This window comes from Otolemur garnettii, unplaced genomic scaffold (assembly GCF_000181295.1).
Source record: "Otolemur garnettii isolate 467f Iridium unplaced genomic scaffold, OtoGar3 scaffold00218, whole genome shotgun sequence".
Lineage (NCBI taxonomy): Eukaryota > Metazoa > Chordata > Mammalia > Primates > Galagidae > Otolemur > Otolemur garnettii.
The window spans coordinates 727,071-749,081 of record NW_003852613.1 but is presented as its reverse complement, the minus strand read 5'-3'; the positions used below and the strand labels follow the sequence as shown (position 1 = coordinate 749,081).

The following is a 22,011-nucleotide window of genomic DNA, read 5'->3' as shown; positions in this document are numbered from 1 at the left end:
AAAAAAAAAAAAAAAAAAAGGCATTCCATACAATGGGAGAAAACATGTATTTGCCAATCATGTATCTGATAAAGAATATCTAGAATACAGAAAACTCCTAAAACTCAACTGGAAAACCTACCTTGGGGAAAGGACTTGAACAGACATTTCTCTAAAGACATACATATGGACAAGCACACACAGGATGCTGAGCATCACTACTCACTGCAGACACACAAGTCAAAACCAGACCCCACTTCACACCCATCAGGTGGCTACTTATGGGAAAAAATAAAAACAGAAAATAACATACTGGCAAAAATGGTGCCGCCATTGTGGAAAACAGTATGGTGGTCACTCAAAAAATTAGACATAGAATTAACATGCGATCCAGCAACCCTAATTCTGGTGTATACACCGAAGAATTCAAGGCTGAATGCTGAGATATTTGTACATCCAGGGGCAGTGTTATTCTTTTTTTTTTTTTTTTTTTTTGCTGGGGCTGCATTTGAACCTGTCACCTCCAGCATATGGGGCCAGTGCTCTACTCCTTTGAGCCACAGGCACCGCTGGGTGGTGTTATTCTTAATAGTTAAAAAGTAGAAGCAGCCTGTAGTCCCAGCTTCTTGGGAGGCTGAGGCAAGAAAATTGCTTAAACCCAAGAGTGTGAGGTTGCTGTGAGCTCTGTGATACCACGGAACCAAGGGCTACATAGTGAGACTGTCTCAAAAAAAAAAAAAAAAAATGCTGGGCATGGTGGCTCATGCCTGTAATTCCAGCACTCTGGGAGGCTGAGGTGTGTGGATAGCTTGAGCTCAGGAGTTTGAGACCAGCCTGAGCAAAAGTGAGACCCCCGACTCTACTAAAAATAGAAAAACTGAGGCAAGAGGATCGCTTCAGCCCAAGAGTTGGAGGTTGCTGTGAGCTATGATGCCACAGCCTCTACCCAGGGTGACAGCTTGGAAATGTCTCAAGAAAATAAAAAAGTAGAAGCAACCCGAGTGTCCACTGACAGATGGACAAATAAAATGTGGTATGGCCACACAACAGAACATTGAACCTTTAGGACATTATGTTCAAGTGACACAAGAAAGCAATGCAAAAAATAAATACCACATAGTTTAGAGAAATACTCTAGATATAAGCATCTGAAGTAGTCAAATTTATAGAAATAGAAAGCAAAACTGTGGGTGCCAGATGTTAGGGGGAGGGAATGACAGGATGTTTAATGGGTATAGTTTCAATTTCACAAAATAAAAGGCATTCTGAAGATTAGATACATGACAATGTGAATGTACTTAACACTACTGAACACACACTCAAAAATGGCTAAAGTGATAAATATCATGTTACATATATTTTGCAATTAAAATTGGTCCAGGAAACAGAATCTTCCAATTCTACCCTGCAAGCCTATGTCTTGGTCACCTATCTTCCTTACAGGGTGACACAGTCCTGAGTCCATAGCAGCTGTGAGCTACCTGAGCCACCACTGTCTCCTGTGAATAGAGGTGATGATTTCTACCAGTCCAACCTCCTGAGGCTGCCAGTTGTTGTTTAGCAGGCCCAGGCTGCGTTTGAACCTGCCAGCCTTGGTATATGTGGCTGGCGCCATAACCACTGTGCTATGGGCGCTGAGTCCAAAACCCCATCTTATCTACGTTCCATGCTGTCACCAGTGATGCTATGGCTACCAAGTCAGGCCCAGGATCCAGGTCAGAAGCAGCAGAGTCTCCAATGTGTACTTAGAGACACAGCCAGGGCCTTAGAGGTTGCCACTGCTCAGAAGAACAGGACCACTCAAGGAGGAAGCCAGCCCACGCCTGGTATGAGAGGCTGAAGCCCATGAGGGCACACAAAGACTCTGCCGCCTCCTATTTGGATCCCCTGACACGGAAGGGCTGGGGGCTCCTTACCAACCAAAGTGGAGGAGTCACAGGCCCCTGGAGCTTACTATTCAAATGACAGCAAGCATAGGACACATCTCCAATAACACAGAATAAAGAGAGAGGGGCAGGGTAGGGTGGGGACAGTGTTTATACACATCCACTGTAAATTTAAAGATTCTGCAATGATTATGTCACCATGAGCAAAACCAAAACAAACTCCTGTGGACAGGGAACCCTGGGATGGAAAACACTGTTAATGACATACTATAAGGAGACAAGTCGGTAGATTTCTTCTCATCTGTTTTCTAAATGTCACAGCAGAAAAAAAAAACACTAATTTAGAACTACCCCCAAACTGAATGGCCACCTCTGGGACTCTGTCCACATGGTGGATGGTGGCTGAGCAGTTCATTCTGATACAGGAGAGACCAGCCTCCTCAGCACTCACCTGGAGTAGAGTTTCTGACCTCCAGATCTCGTGGGAGGCAGGGTCTGCGTTCACAGATGTTTGATGAGAGATGTGCCGCTTCAGGAGGCTGGTGTGGTGGAGGCCATAGGAGGCAAAGGGCATGGCTGGTGTCCTGAGGGAGACAAGGACAGGCCTGCTGAGTCAGAGGCTCCTGCTGGTCAACCCAGGGGCAATGTAAACAACATAATCAAGGACAGAAGTAACAGATCATAACCTGTGGAACCACGTGACAACTGCCAGGTCTCTACTGATAAGACTCAAACAAATACATGGGGAGAGAGAAAAGTTGTCTTAACCACAGAGCACCCACTAACAAGTATAGGAGGAATGAAATCAGAAACTCAGCATTTGGCAACTGCTCTATTGATAGCTAATTTGGCTGAGACTCAACAGTGGATGCTAATGGTACTGATAATTACAGTCTCCACACATCTTCCCACTAAATCCTCATTACTAATCAGTCCAGGCACAATGTACTTTCTCCACTTTCTAGTGGTAAATCTAGGCTGACATTCCCTTGGCCCAGTAATCAAACTAATGTCACCAGTAGTGGGTGCAAAGGGACAGAGTCCTCCTGATGAATTACCTGGGATGACCTGGCATCCCTGTGGTGGCACTCATGCTAAGAAAGCCCAGACACCACAGAGCCTAAGCAAAGGGGTGGCTGCACACTTCAGAGGGCTCAGGGTTAGAAAGACACAGAAAAACTGAGGGAGCATTTCAGACTGAGGGGACTAGACACACCACTGCATGTAGCAAGGATAACTGCATTGAGTCAGGTAGCTGGGAGCGAGTCCCCAGTGGGGTCTGAGGACTAAGTGATGGCCTGGTAGCAATACTGATTCCCTGATAAAGCCAGAAGTGCTACAGCCATGTAGGGGGCACTGCCTGGCCTGGCATATAAAGCTCTGTCACATCTATAATTTACTCAAATGAGCCAGGTAAAAATATATAAATAGAAAGGATGAAACAGGTGTGGCATAGCATGAACAACTCAGAAATCTGGGTAAAGGACATAGGAAAAGGTCTTTATACGATGCATGGCAATTTGTTGAGGTTGTTGTTGCAACTGTCATTGCTGTTTAGCTGGCCTGGGCCAGGTTCAAACCCACCACCCTTGGTGCATGTGGCCAGCACCTTAACCACGTGCTACGGGCACCACCAGCAATTTTCCTTTTTAAGTCTGAAAATACTCTAAAATACAAAGTTAAGACAAGCAAATAAGCAAAGTTAAGACAAGCAAATAAGGCTCGGTGCCTGTGGCTCAAGTGGCTAAGGCGCCAGCCACATACACCTAAGGTGGCAGGTTCGAATCCCCAGCCTGGACCCGCCAAACAACAATGACGGCTGCAACCAAAAAATAGCCGGGCGTTGTGGCGGGCGCCTGTGGTCCCAGCTACTTGGGAGGTGGAGGCAGGAGACTCGCTTGAGCCCAGGAGTTGGAGGTTGCTGTGAGCTGTAATGCCACGGCACTCTACCCAGGGGGATAGCTTGAGGCTCTGTATCAAAAAAAAAAAAAAAAAAAGACAAGCAAATAAGACAAATAAAGACAAGCAACTACCAACAGGCAGCTAAATTCTGACTTTGAGAAGACAGGAACCGGTCCTACCTCTGTGTCCTGCTTCTCAGCCACAGCATCACCACATTGCTGCCACCTGGGGAACCTCTTCTTCCCTGGTGCCCCCCAACTCTCCACCCTCTCGGGGCATCCGCCCAAATGTGTGAGTTGTAGGTAAAGGCATGGCCTGAACCTGCCAGCTAAGTGAGCCAGCGTTTGTAGGGACATGCTGGCATGAAGTCCCCCAGGGAAGGAGATGTGCCGTGAGGTTCAGGAGGGTCAGAAGAGCACAGGCAGCTGTCACTGGAGCAGGAGGGTCTCCCAGGGAGTCAGTCAAGAGGGCTCCAATAAGGCCCCGCAGTAGCCAGGCATCAGGGCCCCCAGTGCTCCTCCCTACCCATGCTGTGCTTGTGTGGCCTGGCATAAAAAGCTCTTCAGCCCGGGCCCTCACTCTCAGGCCAAGACCTCAGGTTTCAGGGACCTACACAGAATCCTATTATTCTCCTTTGTCCACAGAAACCCCTCCCACTTGGCCCCCCCCACCCCCCAGCTCAGTGCAGGGCTCAGATACCACTTGTAGGAGGGATGCTCAGAGCAGAACAGAAGCAGGTTCCCACATAGTGAAGCCTTAAGGAAGCAGAGACCTGACAATTTCAGCAATGGCCGAGGACCCTGAGAACTAAAATACATATGCTTTCCTCACCCCGCCCCCAGCCTGGGCTCAGACAGCTAGCATTGGTGAGGCACACAAGAACAATTGGGAAACTGTGGACCCTTGTACAAAGGATGGCGTCACTCTCCTCATGGGTGACATCACTGACCGGGCCACTCCCTTCATGGCCAGAACAGCCTTACCTGGGAGCTGGTGAGGGGCTGGCTCCACCTGGGCTGGAGAAGAGTGGGGGAGGCACGCTGCCTTCAGTGGGCAGAAACCATGACAGGTACCTGTCCACCAGGATGAAATAGGCACAGTCTGAAGTACGGATATGGAGGGACACAGGGAGTGGCTGGAAAACCAAGCTTGTCGTCAGTTTGGGCTCTGGGCTGTGCCTGGCTGCCAAGTGCCCAGCAAGCTCAGGGAAGCCCTGGGCCTCAGCCTTGCCCATCCCCTCAGGGGCCTCCCTTCCATACCTTCTGAGTGATCAGGCTCAGGGCAAAGAAGAATATGTAATACTCGAAAGGATATGATGGTAGTGTCAGGGGCAAACATAACACAGGGTTGTTGGGCCACCCAAGTATCGTGTGCTAAACCACTTCCCCAACCTCCCCACCACTGGGCCACCAAAGGATACTGAGAACCAGGTTCAAGCCAAGGCCCCCGGTTGGAGGGAACTGGACCTTGTTGTGGTACAGAGGGCTGTCGGGGAGAACGCGCTCCTGGATAGATGCCTTCACGGGGCCCTGCAGAGAGAGGTTTGTGGGCAGGCACCCCATCCACTGCAGCCCTTCTGGAAAGCTGCTGGAGAAGAAACCAGCACACAGAACCCGCCTGTGGGCAGTGCTTAAGCATAAGAGCCTTGCTTAGGTCTCTCTGACCATACTCAAAAAAACCTGGAAACTGCAAGAGCAGCAGAAAGAGCATTTTTGAGCCTCATCCTTTGCCTCTCATATGCCCGAACAAGTTACTCCACAATTTGCCCCTGGAAGATGGGAGACAAAGACAAACAAAGTGATTGGTCACATATCCCTATGTGACCCTTAGCCAGGAGCAAACCAAGCAGCATGGCAGCTGCTCCACTGGCAGAGTTGGGGATGATCCTTAAAAACTCATTAACTGGGGGCGGCGCCTGTGGCTCAAGGGGGTGGGTGCCAGGCCCATGTGCTAGAGGTGGCAGGTTCAAACCCAGCCCCGGCCAAAAATTGCCAAAAAAAAAAAAAAAAAAAAAAATCCTCAACAAATAAACAGGGGTATATAAAAAAAAAAAAGAAACCTCATTAACTGTTGAGGTTCTAATTTGTGGTACCTCCTGGACACTGAACAGTCACTGTGACATTCTCCTGCCCACTGTCACCAACCCTCTGAGCCCCAGCCTGCCCACCACCACAGCCACTATACAGGGCTGACTGCCCCCAGCACCACTCTCCCCACCACAGTTCACTTACAGGCAGGTAGGAGACAGGAAAGTCAAACTTATAGTCTTCAGCTTGAAGTTTATAAACCAACTTCATCATTGGGCCACTGAATATAAAAGTAAACAAACAAAAACAGGACAAATGAACTATAAACTGTCTTATTTTGACTGTCTCTTTCATTTTTTTCTTTTCTTTTTTTTTTTTTTTAAAGACATGGTCTTGCTCTGTAGCTGGGGTTAGAGTGCAGTGGTTTGACTGCAACTTCCTGCATCCTCAAGTTCCTGAGTTTAAGCAATCCTCCTGCCTTAGCCTCCCAAGTAGCTGGGAGTACAGACATGCACCACCATATCTGGCTAATCTTTAAAAAGTTTTTTTGCAGAAACAAGGTCTTCCTGTGTTGGTCAGATCTCATCCCAAACTCCTGGCCTCTAGTAATCCTCCTGCCATGACTCTCAAAATGCTGGGATTGTGTAAGTGTGAGTCACTACACCCAGCCTTCGATTATTTAAAGAAACAGACTGATTTAAAAAACAAGATCACCTGAGGAAGCACCCAGCTCTTCTCAGGTGACAAAACTACTCACCCAGGGTCTAGAAATTCCATCGCAATGCTGTACTCCACAGGGTTCATGCGCCCCTGCAGGCAGCGGAGGTTCCAGCCAACAAGGATGCCATCCAGGCTGCCAAAAATGCTCTCCACCAGCCATGGGAAGATGGTGTGCAGCTCCTGCAACAGTAAGGCCATGGGCCAGTGTGCTGAGGAGGGTACCCACTCCTACCCCAGTGCCAGTCCTTCACTTTGCACTGCCTTGCTCCCTCTGAGGTCAAACCCTGGTAGAGACCTTCGGGACCAGCTGTGCACCCCTGGAACCCTGGTACAGTATGCCAGTGGGAACAGGAGTTTGATTCTCCTGCTGGGTTGCATGGCATACTGAGCACCATGACCCAGGCCAGTTAAATAAGTCAACCTATGATTAAAAGACTATTTAAAATGTCAGAAAATTCTGATTTAAAGAGTTTTTTTTAAAGGGTGGCAACATCCTGTCTCAGTGAAACCCCCAAAACACAACCGACCTACTGCCATCAGTATTAGGCCTCTGAACAGGCCAGCTTTCTGGGCTTGATGATTCCAGGTATGATATATAAATATTTTTTGCAACAGAGTCTCACTTTGTTGCCCTTGGTAGAATGCATCTTAGCTCACAGCAGCCTCAAACTCTAGGGCTCAAGTGATTCTCTTGCCTCAGCCTCCCAAGTAGCTGGGACTACAGGCACCCACCATAGTACCTGGCTATTTTTTAGAAATGAGGTCTCACTCTGGCTTAGCCTGGTCTCCAACCTGTAAGCTCAGGCAATCCACCCACTTCCACCTCCCAAGTGCTGGGATTACACACTGTGCCCAGCCCCAGGTGTGAACACACATTTTCAGTATGCACATCAGAGTCTCTCAATCTTGGTGCTACTGACATTTCAGGCTGGGTACTTCTTTGCTGCTGGGGCTCTCCTGTGTGTTGAAGGATATTTCCAGCATCCTTGGCCTCTGCCTACTAGATGCCAGGAGCACATGCCCCATCTGCCCTCAATCAAGACAACCAAAAAAGTCTCAGACACTGCCCAGTGTCCCGAGGGAGAGAAGCACCTGTGATCCACTGGTCTACATGCTTAAACATCTCCACAAATATGAGAGATACTGGGTCAGGCCTCTGTGCCACAGAGGAAGGAATCAGTGACTGATAGTTTTCCAGGAATGCAGAAGCCCAGCCCCAAAGAGACCCAGCAGACCTGTACCTTTGCTGGAAAATCCTCGATGACTTTAACCAAGTCTTGGCACCGCTGTGCAAAGGGCTTATTTATAGAGTCAGCTTTCAGGCTGGCCTGGAAGACAGAACAAAGCTAAAAGTCACAAGCAGATTTGCGCTGCAGCTTTTCTGGCTCCAGTCAAGTAATAGATGTGGGTCAGACACGCAAGCACTGCTCTGCCCCCAGCACCTCATGCACGGGGTCACACATGTGACCAGTGGGCCAAAGGATGCTACTAGAAGAGAGGCTGTGGTTCTCTCCAGACCAGCTGTGCTCAGGCCTGCTTCCCAGCATCCTCCTCACGTGGCTACAGTCACCTTGGAGGGCTGATCCCTAAGTAGGGTTCAACCTCACAGGAGACCACTCCTACTGTGGAGGGTGCCTCCCACAGACCATGGTTTGCTGAGTCTATTCATAGGAACTGGAAACTTCCCACCTGACTAACCACCCATGATTATATAGCTATGATCGTCAGTGAGAATGTCCAATTTGCAGGCACAACAGAAGCCCTCTTCACCAAGCTGTGCTTTCACCAGCAGTGAGCCTACTAAACTCGTGACCTGAAAACACAGGGCAGGCTAAAATTACAGATAGCTTCAGCCGAGTAGACACTAATCACAAAGGTGATGGATAGGCCAGAAAATACTCTGGACGATGACTAGGGAAATACAACTGAGCCTACGGGATTCAGGGAAAGGACTCTGACTATAAGGAAAAAAATGGTCTCTGAGCAAAGAGATTCAGATTAGAAAGAAACACCAAGATTCCACCTACATGGCTCTCCCAAGGGTGTCTAAGTCCTTGCTTACCTCTAAGCAAGGTGGCTTCTACAGGGTCTAAGCAAAAATGGATACCTAAGCCATTAGGCTATAGGTTAGACCTACTGGCTCTAGTGGGGCACACCCAGGAGGAATGCTACTCCAAATCAATGTTTACAAAAAGCATCTTCTGGGACGGCACCTGTGGATCATTGAGTAGGGCGCTGGCCCCACATACCGAAGGTGGTATCAAACCTGGCCCCGACCAAACTGTAACAGCAAAAGTAGCCAGGCGTTGTGACGGGCGCCTATAGTCCCGGCTACTTGGGAGGCTAAGGCAACAGAATCGCCTTAGCCCAGGATTTGGAGGTTGCTGTAAGCTGTGACACTACGGCACTCTACTGAGGGCTATAAAGTGAGACTCTGTCTCTAAAAGAAAAAAAAGTGTTCATTTGGGCAGCGCCTGTGGCTCAAAGGACTAGGGCACCAATCCCATATGCCGGAGGTGGTAGGTTCAAAAACTGCAAAAAAAAAAAAAAAAAAAAAAGCATCTTCTGGAACTGAAATTGGGAACCTTCACTTCTGACACCTGCCTTATACCTGACCTCTCAGCATCATGTTAACACTTAAAGTACAGTTCTGGACACTGCAGCACAGCAGTGTCCCTCCATTTTCACTGATGACAGTTATGATTGTTGGAACTCTCCACATCTGCATAAGGATTTACAGGTCATGAAGATACATCCTTTATACTTGCTCCTCTTCCCCACACCCTGGGGAGCAGGGAAAACAGTATTTGAATCAACTTGTCTCGTGGAGGAGAAAACCAGAGCTCAGCAGTGAATACACTTAAGGTCCTGCAGTAATAGAGAAACAAAGTCAAGCTGCAGGGTTCTAACCCCAGCTCTGGCATGATTTCCATCACACGCCCCTCCAAAACAAACACTAGCTACACAACTGTAGTCATGCTGATACTCAACGTGTGCAGTTGATACTCACCAGCAGGAAGCTGGGTTGCTGCAGATGAGGGAATGCCATGGTAGCCTCTAGTGGAGAGTCAGAAACGGCCACCTTAGCAAACCACTGTGAAAAAACAAAGATGAAATCTCAGCATCTGCCACACAACAGAATATGTAGGTTCCTAATGCCCAAGAGAATGTTTATGCTGAAGAGAACATTTGTGTGACTCACCACACACTGCACTGCTACATCCTATGTTTTAGTGCATGACACCATATCTGGCTAATTTTTTTTTTTTAACATAATATCTAGATCAGGCGTCCTCAAACTATGGTCTATGGGCCACATGCAGCCTGCTTAGGGCATTTATCTGGCCCACCGGATGTTTTTGCCGCCGCTGGCTGTCCTGCTTAGCAGCCGACTCGTCCTGGAACCCTCAGTCCAGCCCTCCAACAGTCTGAGGGACAGTAAACTGGCCCCCTGTTTAAAAAGTTTGAGGACCCCTGATCTAGATACTACAGAGGCTGGTTTCAAGCTTCTGGGCTCAAACTATCCTTCCACCTCAGACTCTCCAAATCCTGAGATTATAGAAAATGGGCACTGCACCCAGCCAAAAGTGCCCTTTTCATGCAGTCCACAGTGGCTAGCTTCAGAGGTGAGTTTGTGGCAGTGAATCCTTGGTGGCACTTGTGTAGCACTTACTCTATGCTAGGACTATCTCTAAGGGCTCTTCGCATATTTCCTCACTTAATCCTCAGTGAGAGGGAGAATTCTAAAGACAGATCTTCAAGATTCCTATCCCCATGGGCGGCTGTGGCTCAGTGATTAGGGCACTAGCCCTATATACCAAGGGTGGTGGGTTCGAACACAGCCCTGGCCAAACTACCAGAAAAGGATAGCCAGGCATTGTGGCAGGTGCCTGTGGTCCCAGCTACTTGGGAGGCTGAGGCGGGAGAATCACCTAAGCCCAGGAGTTGGAGGTTGCTGTGAGCTGTAATGCCGCAACACTCTATTTTTATAAAGTAAAAACTCTGTAACAAAAAAGAAAAAAAAAAGATTCCTATCCCCTGGGTGTTCAATCAAACATCATCTGGGCATTACTGTGAAGGAATTCTACAGATGCAATTAAAATACAAAATGGTCCCTGGCTCACAGCCAGCAAGAACACAGGGGACCTCACTTCAACAATTCCAAGGAAGTACTTTCTGCCAGCAACCTGAATGAGCTAGGATGCAGATTCTTCTCTAGAAACTCCAAATAAGAGCAAAGCCACTGACACCTTCATTTCAGCCTTGTGATACTCAGCTGAGCCTTCTTGGACTTCTGAAGACATAACTGTGAGATAGTAACCAGGAGCTGCTTTAAAGCTGCTAAGTTTGTTAAGCAAGAAGAGAAAACACAACCCAAAACAACTGTAAGACATTAGTTCAGATGATAAATCAGAGGCAGAAAGGTGATAAATCACTTGCCTACATCCAGATAATGAACAGCAGAGACAAGATTAAAATAATACACTTCTGTATTATTATAATATATCTGAGACAGGTGGACAAATACCCTCCAAGTTACTTGTGCTCTATGCAGTTAACGAATGAAGGATGGGAGAGAAAGAGCAAACTGCACCAAGGGAGCCTTTGAATGAGCTGTCAGAAAATGAGGATCAACTCTGCGGATTCCCACCTCTCTGCCCACCAGGGCCTGGCACAGAAAACACCCCGACTTGGAAAGAGCAGAGAGGAAGCCTGTTGGGTCCCACTGATGGTTAGTGATGGCTTTGCTGAACCAGTTCTGCTCTGCCAACTGCATCAGTAAAGGTGCTGAGCTGGCACCTGTCAGGCTACATGGAACCAGAAAGGCAGGTAGGGAAGCCTTGTAGGCAGCTGAGAGATTGAGACCAGAGCCTCTGACACGTGACAACAGGAACACTTCTTTTGTTTTTCATCTTTTTTTTTTTTTGCAGTTTTTGGCTGGGGCTGGGTTTGAACCCATCACCTCCAGCATATGGGGCCAGCACCCTACTCCTTTGAGCCACAGGCGCCGCCCCTTGTTTTTCATTCTTAATTCAAGTAGCTATCCATTTCAGTTTTGGGGTTTTCTGTTGTTGTTGTTTGTTTCTGGCTCTTGCTCAGTCTGGTCTCCAACTCCCCATATCAAACAATTCCACCTCCCCGTGCCGTTGGCCTCCTAGAGCTCCAGGAGTGAGACACCGTGCCCAGTCTATCAATTTCAGTTTTAAGGAAAACGTAAGTCAGTCTTGACACATTTGGTCAAGAAAACACTGCAAAATGATCAAAGCAGCGTAACATGGTGGACTGTTTGAAAAGGGCAGAGAGCTTTAGAAGTGATGAACTGAAAGCATCTCTTTGCTCAGAGGAAGCTTCTGCAGGCAAGGTCTGAATCGAGGATTAGAGAGATCAAACCTAGGGCTTCTTTTTTTTTTTTTTTGGAGACGGAGCCTCAAGCTATCCCCCTGGGTAGAGTGCCGTGGCATCACAGCTCACAACCACCTCCAACTCCTGGGCTCGAGTGAGTCTCCTGCCTCAGCCTCCCAAGTAGCTGGGACTACAGGCGCCCGCCACAACGCCTGGCCATTTTTTGGTTGCAGCCGTCATTGTTGTTTGGCGGGCCCGGGCTGGGGATTCGAACCCGCCACCTTAGGTGTATGTGGCTGGCGCCTTAGCCGCTTGAGCCAAACCCAGGGCTTTCTAAGAGACGGCAGTGTCCACACACCCTTCTGACCCTGCGCCCGGGCCACTCTCCCCCACACGCGGCTCCATCCCGTCCCTCCTACACCCCTTTTTCTTCAGGAGCTGCTTCCGACCCTAAGGTTCCTCCTGAGGGCGGCCACGCTCACCATGTCCAGGGAAGTCCGAGGGCCTCAGGGCTGCCTCTGGCGGCTAAGAAGCAGCGTGTCCTCCCACCTCCCTGGTGCTCACAAATGTCCCGTTTAGTGGCCATGCGGAGCCCCTACCCCAGAGGCTGGGAGAAGTCCCGCCACTCCGGGAAAAGGGGCGCGCCAGGACACGCACCAGGCTTTTCCTCCCACGACGCTTGTTGGCCCCAAGGCTCAACTTTAGGAGCTCTCCTTCCCTCAACTCATTCAACTAACGTTATCCAAGCACCTGTCGGGCCAGGGTGTGCTGAACTGCGCTGGAAGGCGGCATAAAGGCGTGGCCTGGGAAGGTGATATGAGGGACCACTTGGGAGCCCTCGGTTCCCCCGCCGCCCGGCCAGGGCAGAGAGTGCCGGGACTCGCGGAGAACGGTGGGGAGAGAGGACGTTTCGCGCGTGCCTCCCGCTACTTACCTGGGGGAGCCATAGCGCCGCTCGCCTCAGGAATGAAAGCCGCCATTCGCACTCCAGGCGACGAAATGTCGTCATCAAGCTGCGCGCGGCGTAACGCCCCCTGGCTGCGCGGGAAAATCACCCCCGCCTCTCTGCCGGGATACCTCAAAAGGCGCGTGCGCAAAACGAAAGGCGCCCCGGTTGTGGGGGTGTGGTCCGCAGTTGAATGCGCGAGGGTAGTGGCGGCAACCGCGCCCTTCCGCCCGCGCTCGTGCACCTTAGCCACCCCAAGGTGCGCGCGTGCGCACAAGCAGAAGCTGTTGATTAGGGCGCTCGAAGACTGACCCCTAGTGGGAAAACGGCGCGGAACAGAAGGGCCCCTTTCCGTTGAACGCTTCCTTCTGGCGGCCAAGTGTGGAGCGCCGGGTAGGGGCTTGTCGGTGCGCCGGTTGCAGCTCCCTAAGCAAGCATGATCAGCGCAGTCTCTCAGGAAAACCCTGACACCCAAGGGGCGGGCCTCTGCGGTCCGCGGTGGCGCCCGCGATGCCTAACACTCACTGTACAGTAGGCGCTCAGTAAACCTGGGGGTCGGATGACGGCGCCATCTGGCCCAGATCCACCCTCGCGCTGGGGCCGCCTGGGGGCGGGACTGCGGCCGCGGCGGTAGGGGGCGCTGTGAGGCGGGGCGCGCACCTCCCGCGGGCCGCGCAAATGGCGGCGCAAGGCCCCGGGCCTGGGCCGGGGTCAGCCCCGGGGCTGGAGGCGGCGCGGCAGAAGCTCGCGCTGCGGCGCAAGAAGGTGCTGAGCGCCGAGGAGATGGAGCTGTACGAACTGGCGCAGGCGGCGGGCGGCGCCATCGACCCCGACGTGTTCAAGTGAGCGAGCGTGGGGCAGCCCCAACACCCCTGCCCTCCTACCGTCCCGCCCTCCGGCCCCGGGTCCCGGCCCGCCGGTCTAGAAGCGCCTCCGCCCTGGTCACCGTCCTTGGGGAGGTTCGGCCCGCGGCGGGGAGGGCTCACTGCGCACCGCGTTTGTTCTCGCCAGGATCCTGGTGGACCTGCTCAAGCTGAACGTGGCCCCCCTTGCCGTGTTCCAGATGCTCAAGTCCATGTGTGCTGGGCAGAGGTTGGCGAGCGAGCCCCAGGACCCTGCGGCCGCGTCTCTGCCCACGGCGAGCGCGCCTGAGCCCCGAGGTCAGAACTGGGGCGGGCGTGGCGGGCGGGAGGAGGGCAGGCTGGGCCCTGAGTGGCCAGGCCGTCAGTCTTTAACCAGGACCTGCAGGGCCCATCCGTGGGCTCCATTCCTTGGCCTCGTTGCTGCCCTTGGGAATGTATGTCGAGGGCAGGTGGACACAGCGTGGGTGCCCCAGGATGGTGGGAGCAGACTCTGCCTCGGCCTTTCCCGCCTCACTTACTCGTGTCTGCCTTCCTCCCACAAACACGGCTTTGTTCCCTGTCCTGCGGCGTTGCAGCCTCCAGGGAAGCACTCAGGGAGCAGCGCAGGCGGAGGCCTTGCGGCCACCCTGTACCCCAGGTCTTGCCCAGGAGCCTGGCCAGCTTTCCTCTGAGAACCACAGGACGAGAATGAGCATTAGCTCCTGGCTGCCCTGGAACTTTTTCAGCGTGTGGAGGCCTGAGGGCTTCCTCACTCTCCGTGGTCATACCTAGGGGAGAGAGTATGTCACAGTGGCGCCTGGTCCCTGCCTCAGCTCATCCTCCCTGCATGTTGGTTCTGTATCCTATAGCTATTTGAAACCTTCTGAAATACAGCAAATGGATGGAGGTCCATGGCAGGCTTCATGCATGAAAGTGTGAGGACGCTGGCACAGGCATCCTGAGTGGGGGCAGGGGTCAGGCTTGCCCCTAGATGGGAGTGCCAGGGCCCTGGATGCCCATGCCCCCTGGCCAGAGCAGGGCACCCACACTCCAGCCTCCTCAGTGACCCAACCTCTGACTGCTCTGTTTGTGTCTCTCTCTGACCTCCAGAGGCCTTTCTCTTTGCCAGGAGCAGTATCCCCCCTGCAAGGCCCTCCCTTTGGCTGGCGGCCTGAGGCCTCTCCAGTTCTGCTCCATGGCCCAGCTGTGGCACACTCGCCTCTCTCTCCAGGGCCCCCCAGTTCCCTCTGCTTCTCTTGCTGCCTGTTCTCTCCTTTTGCAGGTCGTGTTTATTGGCTTATCTCTGGGGGTTGGTGTACTCTGCTGTTTCCATGGAAATTGCAGTGTTCCCAGGAGGCCTGAGCAGCTCTGAGCTGCAAGGGCAGAACCAAGCAGGCCATCAGTGCTATGGCGCTTAGAGACGGGCCTGGTTTCTGGGGTTTATCAGAGACACATTACTATATTATTTCTGGATAAGGCTTTTGTCCGGGGATGGGCCTAACACCCCTGTACCTCAGAGGCTGACTCTGGCAAGCAAGACGTGACCCCTGCGAACATCAGGCAGGGGACAGTGTGGTATGCCATGGAGAGCACAGCCTCCTAGAAGCCATCTTCCACCTGCATGGGGGGTCTGGAGGCTGAAATGATGGTCATCCCTCCTCCACGCCTCCTGGGCAGCACCAGATGAATGATGTATGCGTGTTCCATGAGCCACCCTGGGAAAGAGTCTCCTTTCCTGCCTGATTCCTTGGAGGTCTTATCTAGGCATCACCATTTGAGGTGAGGTGGGGGGCCCAGATACGAGAGTCCAGGGGTACCCTGGTTGCCCCTTCTCCATATCTGTCCCCAGATGGCCCACCTCCCTGCTCTAGGTGCCCCCTGGTGCTCAGGCCCAGTAAGGCGCAGGTGTGGGTGGGCGGACCACAGGCTGAGATGAGGTTGAGGGGTGGGTTTTAAGAGGCTGGGAGGAACTGAGTACGTAGTCCTCGTCACTCAGGGGGACATTGCTGCTCATTCCAGGGTGGCTCTGGGTATTCAGCCAGCTTGCAGCACTGAACATGGCAGGGATGTGAGATGTACACACTTGGTTTGGTGAGAGATGTGGCCAGGTGAAGAACAGTAATGCCCTGTCTGGCCTCCAGAGGCTTCAGAGCCACAGCAGCAAGGGCTAAACAGGGGAGGGTGGGGAGGAGGCACTGCAGCCCTCCTAGCTGGGGGGTGAGAGGGGTAGGGCAGAGGTGCCCAGCATCATGTGCTGTCCACGTGCTCCTGGGCCTGGGGCAGGAAGAGGGGAGTGAGGAGGGCACAGCAATGGGAACATGGGTGTGGGGACAGTGAGTGGGGCCCTGACTGAGGTGGGAAGGAAGCCACTAGCACAAGGACAGGAGTAGCCTGGAGCCCTGGGCCCCTCAGGGTCATTTGCTTTTCTGGTCCTGCTAGGCCTAGAAGGTAAGGAGTGAGGCTGGGGAGGCCCTGGGGGCATGCCCAGTGGGGCAGATGAGTGCCTCCCTGGGAGAGCTGAGACTGAGAAACAGAGGCCACTAGAGAGGTCTCTGAGGCCTGAGTGTCATAGACTCTGACCACATAGATCTCCCAGCTGCCCTGTTAATGGCAGAATATGGGGTAGAGAAAATAAGGGGGCTGTCAGAGTGACCCAGCCAAGAGTGTAATGGCCATAGCTTTCCCACAGACCGGGGTGTGCAGTGGCCATAGGCCATGGGCCAGCCCCACTCAGGCTGCCTCTCCAAGCTGCAGCAGGCACAGCAAGACATCTGGGTTCCTGTCCCCAGCTTTCCAGGTGGCCCAAGGGGACTAACACAATAGGCTCACTCACACCCAGCAGAGAAGGGGACACAAAAGACCTCAGAAGCACGAGGGGTGATGGCTTGTCATGGTGAGGGGCTGGAGTCATTGAAAGATTAAATTCTGCTGAGCATCTTTAAGTTTAAAAAGATGTCCCTCCAGAACACATCAGATGTCACTTGGTATGTGGGAGGCATGACTCACAGCTGTGCTGCCTGATGGGGGACAGGGGAGCCCTGAGCCACCCCATGGCTGGGATAGCTGCAACACACTGAAAGCACATGGCAGATGGTGAACGTTTGGTACAAAAACAAATGCAGCATCTATTATTTGAGTGAAGGTCTACTCTCTCTTTTTTAAAAGGAATAGCTTGCAGTTACTTTACATTTTTACAAAGCTACTAAAAAATTTAAAATTAGGTATGTGGGCTTCACACAGTGGTTCACACTTGTAATCCCAGCATTTCAGGAAGCCAAGGCAGGAGAATTGCTTGAGGCCAAGAGTTCAAGAGTTGTCAGCCTAGGCAATATAGCATCTCCAGTCCCAGCCCCTCAGGAGGCTGAGGTAGGAGGACTGCTTGAGCTTAGGAGTTGGAGGCTGCGGTGAGCTATGATCAACCACTGCATTCCAGCCTGGGTGACAAAGCAGACTGTCACTAATAAAAAAGGTATCTGGTTCACATCATATTCCTGTTGTATAGTCCCACTCCTGCATATCCACTTACAGCTTTTCCAAGCATCTGCCAGGCAGGGTTGTGTGTCAGGGGAGGGGTCTGTGGGCACACCTACAGGGCTGAGCTGGGAGTTAGGAGTGCATATGTGCCCTTCCATGTTGCGTGTCTGTTGGCAGCCACTACGTCTGCATGTTCTGGAAGCTCTGATTAGGCCCTTCCTGTGTGCCTGGCCAGAGAGGGTAAAAACACTGGCTGGTGACAGCTCAGACCTTCCTGACCACTCTGGCTTCCTGCTCTGGCCGCCAAACCCTGTCAGCCATCCTTGAGGGGCACTGAGTTGGCTCCCACCAGGATAGCTTGTATGCCTATGGAGGTTATGGGTGGCCTGCTATGCTGCCACCAGCCATCATGACGTTGAAGAGTTGACACAGTGACAGTCTCCACTCCCAGAGCAGGGCTGGAGGTGTTTTCATTCCTTCTCTGGGTTCTCTCACCGCTCCTTTGCCCATTCTCTGTTCTTTCCCTTCCTAACGCAAGTCCCTGCCAGCCCATGGTATTGTGAGGTAGCATTCCCATTGTGAGAGAACAAAGACCACCCTTGAGGACCAGCAGAAGGAGACAAATCCTCATCCCCCAGCTCTGCCCAGCAGTGGACAGGGATAGTTTGACTCTCTCATAGGTCACACCTAGGGTAAGGGATAGAGCTGATCCCACTCTGGTCTGGCCACTACCCAGTTCCAGGGACTCCCTAATTATATAGGAGGCTGGCAGACTGCTGCACTGGGAGGATTTACTTACCTGGGGGTCACAAAATGCAGAGTGACCACCCACTGTTTTCAGGACTCCCAGATCTAGAAGAGCATGAGGCACTGACTTTGGCAGGGATCAGGCCTGAGTATATCAGTTGTCCCCTCACTTCTACCCCACCCCCTAGTCATACCTGGCTCAGCCCCTCCCCCAGCCAATCTGACCCAGTGACCCCACTCCGAGGGACCAGGCTGAGCAAAGCTGGTCCTTTCACTGTAAGGCATTGCCCCATCTTCCACTTCAGGTCCTGCAGGCTGTTGTTTTCAGGCCTGCAGCCTTGCTGCTCTGGGCCACCTCTACTCACATAACAGGCCTCACATAACAGGGGCTCTCCACTTCCACCCATTGACCATGAGAGCATGTGACTCCTAGAGGTTCCAGCATGGCTTTCTTAATGTCTTTCATGGCTCACAGTTACCTTGGGGTCATGCTCCCAGAATTTGGCAGCCCTGTCAGATGTAAAGATGAGCATTATGTGCTCTTTCTACACCCTTCCTGTGTTTGTGGGAGGGCTGTGGTTATTTTACTGAGGGGACAGTGAAATGTCAGGTGGGTGGCAGGGCTGAAGGGAAGCTGGCTCCATCAGGCTCACATCTAAGGCCCCTCAACAGCATCTTGGGGTAGAGAGCTGTGAGTTACCCAGGGGATCCCCAAGCCTTATTTCTGTGTCCTCAGGAAATGCCCCTTGCCGAGAGTGCATGGTCACTTGAGCACCCAAGGTAAGGCTGGTACAGAAGATGCAATTCAGCCTGGCTTGTGGAAGGACACCGGCCTATTGTGGGAGATACTACAGAGTGGCAGGGCTGTGCATGGAGGGGATGGGAGCCTTGCCTACTGACTATGATAATGGCAGTTTGTACCAAAAGAAATGCAGGTGTCTTTCTTTTTCATGAGTCACTGGTAGGGCTGCGTTGGCCCAAGTCCCCCGCCCCCTTCTTGGCTGCACCTCTTGGTTCTGGGAAGCCATCTCTACATCTTTGTGGAATCCACTGTGTGAACATTTTAAGTGTGAGCCCAGGGAGGTAGGGCTGGGGACAGGCAAAGGAGCTGTCAAGAGGTCTAGGTGATGCCACCATAACCCCTGCCACCCCACTGGGCAGCAGAGATCTGCTCATTCAGAGCAAGAACTTCACAGAAATTCTCATAGAGAAAGCCATCCTTTCACTTCAGGGTACTGGGAGAATTGTACCAGCAGTGCTGGGTGGCATGGAAAGTGGTTTAGAAATGCCTCTGGAGGCTCAGGGTCTGCAGAGTCTCAAACCCAGGTGCCTCTGCTTGCTCAAGGTGACAGATGGTGAAACAGAAACAACCCAAGGAGCCCCCACTTACCTGCTGTGTCTCACGCCCAGGAAGTCACCCTACCTCAGTGCCCACTATCCCACCAACCTTAGTAAGGAGCCTGGGAAGAGCCAGGATCAAGCTGGGGATTCTTTCTGGCCAAACACTTGGCTGGAGTCACCCCAAAAGTTGCAGCAGGGGAGTGCCCACAAGGGACTGCACCAAACCTTCCCGAGGCAGAGCTGGTTGGAATCTGGAGAATAAAGTACTGAACACCAGGGAGATTAGTCTGAAGCACATGTTAGGGGAGTGTACACTTGGGGTGCAGCACATCCTCAGGGTGGGTGAGGGAGGGGTATCCACCCAGGCAGGCTGCAGTTCCCTTGAGGGTCCAAAGAATGTGGCTGGGGGCAGGGCCACATCCACATGTTTAGCAGCACAGTTGGTCCTTCAGTGACTCAGGCAGTGACCTAAACAGCCAGTGCCTGGGAATATTCAAGGCCCTTGCTGGGGTTCAGGCCTGCAGGGAAAAGCTGCATGTCGCTGGGTCATAGGGGCATGGGGGCACTCTGCCTTCATCAGGACAAAGGAAGGGGAGGTGGAGCTAGGGGACCCACAGTGGGGGTCATGTAGGGGGACTGTGCCCTGGTTAGGGCCTACAGGGTGGATCCCACCAGGCCAGAGCAGAAGAGAGCCCTGTGAGAGGGACAATGATCCTGCAGCCAGTTTCCCAGGCATGTATTGTCTCCAGTGGGGTCATCTCAGTCACTGTCGCTACTGTCAGCAACACCCTGAGCCCAGAGGAAGCCACTCTTCAAGCTCTGGTTAGGGTGGCGCCTGTGGCTCAAAGGAGTAGGGTGCTGGCCCCATATGCCAAAGGTGGTGGGTTCAAACCCAGCTCAGGCCAAAAACTACAAAAAAAAAAAAAACTAGTTGGCTTGGTGCGCATAGCTCAGTGAGTAGGGCGTCAGCCACATACACCAAGCCTGGCAGGTTCAAGCCTGACCTGGGCCTGCTAAACAACTGCAACCAAAAAATAGCTGGGTGTTGTAGCAGGTGCCTGTAGTCTAAGGCTGAGGCAAGAAAATCACTTAAGCCCAAGAGTTTGAGGTTGCTATGAGCTGTGATGCCACAGCACTCTACCGAGGGTAATATGGTAAAACTCTGTCTCAAAAAAGCTTTGGCCCAACTGTGGTTGAGGGGTTCCCTGGCTATCTTTTCTAAAAAGTAGAGTAAGCAAATTATAAATGAAATCAGAACTGGTGGTCTTCATCTAAGAATAAAGTAGTAGAAGGAAAATCTCAGCAGGAACCCAATCATGAAGTCCAGTGGCTAAATCCAAAAGTAAGAGGCTTAATACTGTGTTCACAGAATACTTGGGTAGGAGAATGTGAGAGTAAGAGGCTAAATACTGTCTTCATAGAATATTCTGGTAGCAAAATGTGAGAAAGTGCTTCCCAAATCAGAAGCCTGACTGAAGTACTTAGCAACTGCTGGGTTTCCTGTCAGTCTGGTTGGGGCTGCTCAGAGGGAGGGTCCATTGTGGTTGTTCACAGAGGTTTGTTCAAGCCCTCTGCTGCTGGCATGGGGAATGGGGCCAACCACATATGCTATCCCAGCCAAGTGTGACCAGCCCAGCTCTTCTTCCCTATGCAGGCGATGGTGTGTGTGCTTCTCGGACATTCCCAGTTGCTCCTTCCAAAGCTTCTCCCTGGGTCACATGCTAACACAGCCCTGCACACTGCCAGGGTTTTCTCTGGGATGAGCTGTCTCCTGTGCCTCAGGACTTGGGTTAGACATAGGGTCTGCAGTAGAAATGGCTTTGACAGACCCATAGACACAAATGCTGTCACACGTATAGCAGGGCTGCTGTGAGCACAACACTTGCCATTTCTAACATCTATGCTCTCTGTGTCCTCAGGGAGAAACAAAGGCGGCACCACGCTTGGTGGAACACCAGGCCTAGCAGAACGCAGCAGCCGGGAAGGACCCAGCCAGAGGACACCCCGCCAGCCCAGTGCCACCAGGCTGCCCAAGGTGGGCGGGCCTGGCAAGAGCCCCACCCGGAGCAGCTCCTAAGGACTGGCAGGGACTTGACACACAGAGGCCTGCTGAGGTTTCACATCCTCCCAGCAAAGACTGTATTATATTCCAATCAGGTGATAATGAACTGTTCTGAACAGCAGAGGGTCCACATCAGATGTTCTCTATCACTTTTGAATAAATTAAGGTACAAAGACTTAGAATGAGTTCTTTGTGCTGGTCCTGGTTATGCTACAGCTGAACTCACCAAGTGACTTAAACTTGGATAACTTCCTGGCCCCGATTTTTAAGTCTGAGAGAAATAATGTATTGACAGGTCTTTTATAAACAGACATCAACACACTTCATTCCAAGCAAAAGGTACAGCCAAGCCTGCTGACAGCACCAAGACGCAGTGCGAGCTCAGAGGGAGAACGCTGCCTTCCAGATTACATTGGATTGGGCAGGTTAGCACGGGCATGTTGTGATCTGTGGCTCCTAAGTGCCATGGAATTCACTAATGCTTTCTTCCAAAATGTCCTGGCCTTACACATAGGATCTGTGGTTTTAGGGATTTCCTGGACTTCCCCATCCACAGACCTTGGATTTAAACTCTGTAGTTCTGAGCTCTTACACTTTAGTCTGCATGTCCCATCCACAGAGGAGTCCCAAAATAGCAAATTCAATTGAAATCCTGACTCAGCTTTCCTTGAGCATGATAAACCTTTATGCCTTGAAACCTTGGCTTTGATGTACTAAGTATTTCCTCCAAGTAAAGTCACTT

General features: G+C 51.8%; 2 protein-coding genes across 4 annotated transcripts in view; one reads left to right on the top strand and one right to left on the bottom strand.

The window, feature by feature from the left end:
* SMPD4 (sphingomyelin phosphodiesterase 4) overlaps window positions 1–12,866 on the bottom strand; it is a 27,368-nt gene extending 14,502 nt beyond the window's left edge. For 2 of the 3 annotated variants that reach the window (XM_003801728.3, XM_012812697.2), the window contains exons 1-9: window positions 12,792–12,866; window positions 9,525–9,608; window positions 7,756–7,842; window positions 6,552–6,694; window positions 5,999–6,074; window positions 5,188–5,296; window positions 5,027–5,079; window positions 4,751–4,902; window positions 2,317–2,449 (exon numbers count right to left, since the gene is read on the bottom strand). In XM_003801728.3, coding sequence (XP_003801776.1) covers window positions 2,317–2,449; window positions 4,751–4,902; window positions 5,027–5,079; window positions 5,188–5,296; window positions 5,999–6,074; window positions 6,552–6,694; window positions 7,756–7,842; window positions 9,525–9,608; window positions 12,792–12,866 — 912 coding nt within the window. Of the gene's footprint in view, window positions 1–2,316; window positions 2,450–4,750; window positions 4,903–5,026; window positions 5,080–5,187; window positions 5,297–5,998; window positions 6,075–6,551; window positions 6,695–7,755; window positions 7,843–9,524; window positions 9,609–12,791 lie in introns of those variants that run through there. The other variant, XM_023508011.1, reaches the window with a different exon arrangement.
* Window positions 12,867–13,425: 559 nt separating this feature from the next.
* On the top strand, window positions 13,426–21,620 carry LOC100955101 (mitotic-spindle organizing protein 2B). The gene is made up of 3 exons (XM_003801691.3): window positions 13,426–13,645; window positions 13,815–13,963; window positions 21,127–21,620. The coding sequence occupies exons 1-3, from the start codon at window positions 13,482–13,484 to the stop codon at window positions 21,282–21,284; spliced, it is 471 nt and encodes a 156-aa protein (XP_003801739.1). The 5' UTR covers window positions 13,426–13,481; the 3' UTR covers window positions 21,285–21,620.
* Window positions 21,621–22,011: the final 391 nt, after the last annotated feature.